Source organism: Thalia democratica, chromosome 3, assembly GCF_965202585.1.
Source record: "Thalia democratica chromosome 3, ktThaDemo2.hap1.1, whole genome shotgun sequence".
NCBI classification, from domain to species: Eukaryota; Metazoa; Chordata; class Thaliacea; order Salpida; family Salpidae; genus Thalia; species Thalia democratica.
The window spans coordinates 80,607,455-80,616,432 of record NC_139167.1 but is presented as its reverse complement, the minus strand read 5'-3'; the positions used below and the strand labels follow the sequence as shown (position 1 = coordinate 80,616,432).

Genomic DNA, 8,978 nt, shown 5'->3' with positions numbered 1-8,978 from the left:
TAATTTTATCTTTATACTTAACTAGTTATGGTAATGTGCTAATAAATATTAAATAAATTAATCTTGAAATTTTAACTTTAATAAATAAACAAGCCTAAACCTGTAACCAATGAAAGCAGTATACTTAATAAATTAGTTAAAAAAAAGCTGTCAAACAAGAAGTCTCTAATTTTTTTTTAAATTTTAGTAATTTTTTAAATATATACATGAAGTTAAATGTGAAGCATTTTTGTTGTTTGTATATATATGGTTTCTATGTTTTTTACTTTTAAAATAACTAAATCAATTGTTAAATCATTAAAATGAAAAAAGGTACACAACTTCACATAGTTAATTTTTTATAGCAATTAGTTTCAAGGTACTTTTGTACTATAGCAAATTAACTAAAAAAAAGAAGTATCTTTTTGGGTTGAGATATAAAATCAAAAAATATTAATTTGTTCTATAATAGATTAACATTACCAGTTCAGTAACAGTTGAAAACAGTGTCTTTTTTAACTTGTTTTTTTAAATTGTTTATTCACAGGACAAAAAGCGCTGAAAAAGTTTAGTTTGAAGAATTAATATAGGAGAAATATAAAAAAAAAATTAGTCATACAAAACTTATAAAATTTAATGTCTTGTTCATATATATTAAACCTAGAGTAAATTTTTTATACGAGTATAAATTTTGAAAGTTTTTAAAGCTTATTCACTTTTTTTACACATAAAAATATAATGAAACAGTTTTTTTTAATGATCTTTCATGTTTAGTAAAGTTTAAATAATTTCATCCGGAAATAAAATGCAAAACAGTAAAATATAGCTGTTAAGAAATGTGATGCTGTAAAATATGTTTCTTTTTTCTTTATATATATTACATCTTGAACAACAACTAAGATAGTACCTTGATTACAGAAGCATTAAATTAGATTAACTTTGATTTGAAAGAAAACTTTTTTATTATTTCTACTGTTTTATGTAAATTTAAAATCCTTTATGTTTAAAAATTATAGTTGCATCAAAAAGTTTTGCTAAGTAAATAATGCTTTTTCACAAAACTAGAACTATTTCATATAATTTAAATTTGTATTTTTTATTTAATTTTATAACTACATTGTTTTCTGTCAAACAACACTTTATCAGTTCTTTTTTAGCTTTTTAAAGAAAAGCCATTTTTGTCAAGTTCAAAAGCAGAAAAGAAAAAGTTTAAATGTAATTAACCTTTTCCAATTTTCTATTTATTTTGATAATTAGTTAGTTTTCAAAAGTTATATTTGTTTTAAAAAATTGACTGATTAAATTTCAATGAAATTGTACAAAAATATTAATATATACATTGCTTTAGGTTTATTTGCACTAAAATGGTGTATTATATATAATTTGTAAAATAAATTTTTAAAAGCAACAATTATTTTAAATTTTATTGTATAGATTTAACTATATAAACTTAAACAGTTGGTAAGATAACAAGCTTTTTTTTTTAATTTTGTCATTTTTTTACTTTTATTATATGAAATGTGTTGAAGATAAGAATGTGCATTTTACACTTTTATTTACTTTTTTTGATAATCTAACAGCTATGCTGAAACCTGTTACCAGATGTTAAGCTCCACAACCCCATTATAAAATACAATTGATATAATTAAGTATTATGATTGTTAATTTTCTTTCAGCTATGCATAAAACTCTAATCATAAGTCAAGTAAAATGTTTTTAAAGATATAAAATTAGCAACAACTGTTCTTTTAAGTTTTTATTAAATTTATTTAACGTGCTTTTTCTATGTTTAAAAAGTTCCTTTAAAAATAACTATAATCTAATTGTGGTATTAAAAGTTTAATGATTGGGTTACTGATTTAGTTTTAGATTTATGTGTGCTTGTTGTTTGACATAAAAAAACATTATGTATAATAACAGGTAAACTTTTAACTATGTTAAATAAGTATCTATGAATAATGTTACATGTATGTACATGTTTAATAGTTCTATTATTTTATATGGTTTTAAATACTTATATAAGTTTAACAGACTTAATGAAATTGATTAGATAATTTAACAAAGGTTATAGTAAATACAGTTTACTAATTGGTTTTAAATTTATAAACTTTAAAATGAAACTACAATCATTTGATGTAAATTATTACATTAAACAGTTTTAAATTAGTTTTTTTTTTGATGCTATAACAACTTTGAAATTGTAATTATTTTCAAATAATAAAAAAAAGAGAAAACATTGTAACTATTAAACAACTAATACTTTTTTTAAGTCTAATCATAAGTTTTTCTTTATTTATGTTTCATTCTGTCATTAAATGTTATGGAATATGTTCAACAAACTTAAGTAGTGGCAGATAAATATACAACATGAAAATTAATTAAATAAGAGCTATAATAGATAGTTTTTAACTATTCTAATATTTAGTACATAAATACACTGTTTTAAACTTAGATTTGATCCCCTAAAGTTGTTTAACTTTTTCATAATTCCTTAAATAAAATATACTTTAATGTTTGCTATTCACTTTGAAAACCTTGCTTTTTAACTTAGTTATTTCAAGTGTCTATGCTAAATGTTATACAACTTTAAAACAGTTTTTCTAAAGTTAAAAAACATTATTTTGCTATTTTCAACTAAAACAAAATTGTTAAAAATAATAAGTAGCTTAGTTATATAAAAAGCTGTCACTTTACAATTTTGCAAAATTTTATCAATTTCTATAAAAAAAAGTAAATTAATTGTTAGTTTAGATAGATGCTTAACTAAAAAAAATAAATATTAAAATTTTTCTCTTGAATTATTTATTTTAAAAAGCAGTATATTATTATTTACTTTTTATGTAAAAATAAAAAAGTTAATCAAATACATTAAAATTAAAATGTGTAAAACTGTATTTGATGATCAAACCAGTTTTGAACTTAAACTAATTAAAATTTAATCTTATGAAAAATGGATTCGTGTTAATGATTTATGTAAAACTTAGTTTGTTAGGATTTGAAATATAAACTTTACTTTTTCCAATGAAAATGTTGTGCTTTAAAAAATCTTATTTTAAGAAACGTAATATTAAGTTGAAATTAATAGTTTTTGAATAAAAATTTCACAGGCTAAATAATATTAAACTACTGAACTGAACATCATGAGCTATACAGAAGGTAAGACTTATATTTATCTTTTTTAATTTAGGTTTGAGTATAAAAAAAGTATAAAATTAAAATTTATTTTAAGATAAAATTGTGAATATAAATTTATACGCAAAACCTAATAACATAATTAAAAAATTCAATATAGTCTTAAAACTTTTTTTCATTTTTGTTAAGTTATGTTCAATACAGCAACACACTAAATATTTATAAAATATTTATTTTAAATTAAAATTTTGTCTTAGTATTTAAATAAAGTAACATTTATTTCTTTTAGCGTTATTAACATTTTCAGTTTACTTGAATTCTTGATGTTTTTCTTAGTTTTAATTGTTTTATTTTAATTTGAAAGCTGTTTAAGCTTCAATTTCTTTGTTGTGTTTAATTTAACTTAGCATCATCTAATTTATATGTTCTTATTATTATCATAATAACTATAAAACAAATAGTTTTATATAGTTAATAAATTTGACAACTTTTAAAAAGGTACGGAATCGTTATCTGAGGATTATGTTAAAAACTTAGTTTTGATGAAGGAGTTAGACAAAAAGTCTGAAAATCTTGAAGTAAGTTTTTAATTTTTACTTAAATCAGGGTCGTCCGCCTTATACATGTCGCAAGCAATTTTTCTTAAAAGACTTGTTCGCAGACCGCACTTATTTAAGAAAAAATATGATAATAATATAGTAATAAAAATAATATTTTGAACCAAAAATGTGATAAAGTAAGCAGTATTAACGCACTAGAAATGCGTGATTATTGTATTAAAAACTTAATTGTAAAGTTTTACTACAAAAACTTTTCATGTTAGTGTTTTTTAAACGGTATATTTTAAGCTGAAAAGTATCTTGCAGGCCACAGCTTTTAGCTTTGAGGGCCTCTTTTGACCTGCAATTTGCAGTCTTTCGATCTCTAATCTAAAACATTAAATAAAGTCCACATTACTTTAATAAATTATTGTTTATTAAACTTTTCTCAATAGCTGGAAAGCAAAGTATGTAAAATAATTCTATACTTTAGAAACAGTTTCAGGTACTTGATGTTTTATTTAATGTAAAACTACCACTATCTTTTTCAATATTAGTGTATCTACAATGTAGTTAAATAATGTTTTTGTTTAAACTACCAATCTTACTTATCGTTTTTTATTATGTTATAAATAAAGGTTATAAAAGTTGCTAGGCATTAGTTGAATATTTAAACTTTTTAGTCTATCCCTAGTTCATTAGTATAAAAAATGTATTTTTAAGTATATTTCATTTAATATATAAACTACACAAGCTTATTTTGGTTTGTAATGTTTTAACCTAAAGAAAAATTTAAAATCTCTTTTATATTAAAATATATCACAATACTTTTTTAAATAGAGAGAACTACAAGAAAAAGTTAAAGAATGCAGAAGATTTTTGAAAGATCCTAAAAGAGATGAAGATAGGTACTACCAGTTACTAGTCGAAATCGCAAAGATACATCAAGATCAAAAAGATTTGACACAAACTAAAATAGATATTGGGCAGCAGAATTATAATTTAGTATGTTTTATGTTATCTTCTCTTCACCCTTCCTGAGTGAATAAATTTGAGTTATTATATAATAAAATTTAGATTGAACTCGCGTTGATTATGTGGTTACTAAAAGATAAAAAAGTATTTAGCATTTATTTTTCATTTTAAAAATAACTTTGTATAGTCTAAAAAGATAGGCAATGTACGACATGGTGATATATATGTTATATATGATATATATACACCTTATACAAATAAAAGAATAGCGTTTTTTTTAATTGTTAAAACTTATTTTAGTCAATTCTATAGTTAGTTACATAATGAAGATACATAGGATAACGGGAATGCAGGACATTTTTAAGTTACAATATTTCTTTGCTACAGTAGTAGTTTCAGTTTTTCATACCGTTTTTCATAGTAACATACCGAATGAATATATTTATAAAATTTATTTTAATACCCTTTTTCTCTTTATTTCAAACATCGTAATTTTTAGTGTTCTTTTTAACATTTTCTTTTGCGGGCCACGTTTTGATGCTCAGGGATTTATCATGGGCCTTATTGCCTACACTTGACTTATATTTTTCTTCAAAGAAGTAAAAATAAAATCAAACAAAGTTTGTTACAAATCTTTTAATATATAAAGAAGTTAAAAGTAAGTTTTCTTAACATAAGTCATATTGATTCAATAATATTAGTTTTAACTAGTAACAAACGTTTAATAAAAAAAGTATAAATCTAGTTTTCTTATTAATGTTCTAACAGGTAGATAACCAGATAAGAATTATGGATGACGCAGGAAGTGATGTTAAAAGAAATAAAGTAGGAAATAATACGACTGAAAATCAACAGGTAAAACTCTTTAATATATTTCAGAATTATTTCAAAAATATTTTACATATAGTTCAAAAACTTGAAAAAATAAATATGAACTATGTCTTAAGACAGAATTGATATTAAAACATAAACTGAAGTTTATCTATTTAAACAGTACAATTTAAGTTAGTATGTAGAATTTCTCCTGTTTTTTATTAAATTTGTTAGCTATTTACTACTAACCATTTTTTATTCTTATCTAAACATTTATTAACTTTTACTTTGACAGACATTGACGAGCACTGTAAGAAAAAGAGGGAGGTCCAATAAGAATTCAGGTTAGAATTTTGTTTTATTTTTAAAAATGTGACGTTATTTATGTTATTTTGATAATGTACTTTTAAACTTACGTAAAAATTTTGATTGAATTGTAAATAGTATAGTAACTTTTTTTTAAGTAGTTTAAAACCTCGTTGTTTATCTTATATTTTATTTAAATGACAACAATAAATTGAATTTTGTCTACGTAGATTTTAGTTTAACAATAGTCTAAGTTTTCGTGCGACTAAGGCTTTATTTTATTGAAAATATTATTCAAGCAGGTTAATTACCGCAATAAGGAAAAATATATAGAGTTGGAAATTTTATTTTTCTAAGGCACTATAAATAGAATACAATGTTAAAAAATAGAACTTTATAGCTCAATTGCAGCAGTCTATTATCTTCAGACCAGATGTGATATCGATGCCTGTTAACCCTAACGAGCCAACTTATTGCTTTTGTAATCAAGTGTCATTTGGTAAGATGATCATGTGTGACAACGACAATGTTTGTTTTTAAAATTATCAATTTTTAGTATGCCTAACTTTTTAGATATTTGAATTTGTTATTTTTATTTTAAGCTAACTATTTTGTTTTCTAAAGAATTTTTAATTATTTACTTTTAAGTGTTTAATTTTTTTTTTGTCATACAGTCTTTTTTTTCACTGAGTAAAACTAATAATTTATCAGTAGCACGTGGTTATTCGGTTATATCTATTGCTCTACCTTATAATTTTAGTTAGCCCATTTTTTGTACGCGGCAAATCAAATTAAAAGAAATAGAATAAAAACAGCTTTTTAGCTGTAAGCCTGTTAGAGCAAAAAACTTTTGAAAATTTTGCTACATATAGTCATTTTATTGCTTAAAAACGGAGGGTCTTTTTTTTGTTTTATAAGGTAGCTTTATTTTGTAGAAATATATCCAAACTATAATTATATTTTAACAGCTATTTGAAAAAATATGTAATTTCATTGGTTTCATATAGTAAATGCAAACTAAATGAGCAAAAAAAAACTTTTTTATTTAGAATTTCTTTTCTCCTAGAAGACCTCCTTGTGTGCAGTGCAAAAGTATTCTAATGATTAATTGTCGAATCGAACAAAATGGCACAAACTAGACCTATTAAAATATGAATGAGTAGAGGTAGTAATGATTTTTGAAAAAGGACGTTGAAAATAGAAAATAGAGCTCTATTTCTCAAATAGAGGTGGAAATAGAGTATCTTTTAATTTAAGTTTTATATATATTGCAAGACATTATAATGATAAAGCTAAAAAAATTCTTTCACTATAGTGCTAAAATTGACTGGCTCCAAAAACCCTTCTGGTACATTGGGATGACAAAACTAGTCAAACATTGGTAGTTAAAAGCAAAAACTTGTTTCTGTTTCAGAAAAACAACATAAGCTTCTAAGAGTTCCTTCATTAAAAAGGTATGGTATCAAATTATTTATAACAAAACAGTTTGTAATAAAGTGATGGGTGTTCTTCGAGGCTAGAACTGTTTAAACAGCAAAAAATTTATGTTTTTAACACTACTAGCTCTGACACAGGGCGCTACTCAGGTGCTTGTTAACATTATAAGAGTTCTTAGTAGTCCAATATTTCGGCTAGCTTACGGGCATCTTGTGCTAGAACTGGCACTAAATAAAAATTTTAGTACTTAAGCCATAGAAAGATCAAAAACACCCAAACTAGAAGTCTTTAAATTTGATGAATTATTTGCAAAATATGTTGCAACACTGTGATAGAAATTATGTTTTTAATTTAGGAAGTTACTTTTGAAATTTGCAAAAATATAAAAGTTTTAGTTACCTTATCTGCGTAATGATTTAAAAGAGGCTACTAAACTATAATACAAGAATACTGATAAATTATGTTAACCATAAGTAATATTTGCAATCTTGTTGAAGAACTAGTTTCTTTGAGTTTGTTTGATGGTGATACCATTCAGTTAGTCAAAGTTAAAGTTGCTAATGCTTTTAGTTCTTAAACAAATCATGGTAGGCCTCAAACATTGTAAAAAAAAAACAATGAATTACCTATTCTTCTTGTTTAATCTAAGGAAGAGCGAAATTTAGTAGACTTTGTTGGAAGTAGTTCCAAGTTTTTGTATAATACTAGACTTCAGTCATTCTTTTCCCTTTAAACCGACAGGATTAACAACCAAGATTACTTAGATGCAATACAAGAGTAAATTACATTAATGAAGTCAATGACGCTGACGAACGATGTATTAAAATGTCAACCAATTTTGATCTTCTTCGAGAAATGAAGACACGAATCCTAACAATCTACCAATTATCAAAGAGAATATGAAGGAAGTACCAAACCTCAAAATTATGAATAGTTTAAAAAACTATCTATTGTGATTATTTTTAACTTTCGATTTTAATAAAATAGTTAAACTCTTAAAGAATACATGTGATTATTTTTTTTTTTAACCGATAAAAATCTAAACAAATTTTCAAGTAAGTATTGTTTTAAGTAAGTATTGATATGTTCTAAAAAATATTTCAACGGAAAATTTAAAACAAAGTATAGAAAATATCGTATTTTTCCAAGTGTACTGATATAAAGCAATATTTTCAAAAGTGTTTTGCTCTAACAGGCTTATAGCTAGGAGACTAATTATTTTTTTGCTATCTTTCCATTTGACTTACCACGCACAAAAATAGGCTAAGCGAAACTTAAACTTTTATATTCTTGAGGGGTAACAGTTCCATCCTAGTGCTTAGTCTTTATGTGCATCAAAAATATTTTATTCTATATATCAAAAATAATCAAAGTTTTTAACAATAATTTACTTACAAAAGTTATTTTTAATATTTTAACCTATCTTAAATAATGTTATTATTTTTTTACAGTGTCCAATCCAATGGTTTCATTTTGGATGTGTTGGTTTGGAAGTTGAGCCAGAAGGCGACTGGTTTTGTTCAAAATGCGAAATTACCAATGTAGAAATTGATAAATAATTTTCATTATCGTTTACTATGACAGTGTGACTGTTTAGAACTGAATATATTTAGTGTAAAAAATATTGTTTTCTGGCAAGTAAATTAGATCTGTTTGCCTTACTAGTTTTGTCTTTTGTACTAAAAATTAAGGCGTTATACTTAAATGTATATATGGTTATAAAGTTTTTATACTATTAGAATATATCAATTAAGGGGTTGCTAACTATAATATATAAGACCGGCTTCCTCTATAACT

At 23.8% G+C, this 8,978-nt stretch overlaps 1 protein-coding gene across 1 annotated transcript; it reads left to right on the top strand.

Moving 5' to 3' along the window:
• Nucleotides 1-3,119: 3,119 nt before the first annotated feature.
• On the top strand, nucleotides 3,120-8,740 carry LOC145832603 (inhibitor of growth protein 5-like). Its single transcript, XM_082939906.1, has 6 exons — nucleotides 3,120-3,135; nucleotides 3,610-3,689; nucleotides 4,491-4,655; nucleotides 5,394-5,480; nucleotides 6,135-6,272; nucleotides 8,633-8,740. Exons 1-6 carry the CDS (start codon nucleotides 3,120-3,122, stop codon nucleotides 8,738-8,740), a joined length of 594 nt encoding a protein of 197 aa, XP_082796032.1.
• Nucleotides 8,741-8,978: the final 238 nt, after the last annotated feature.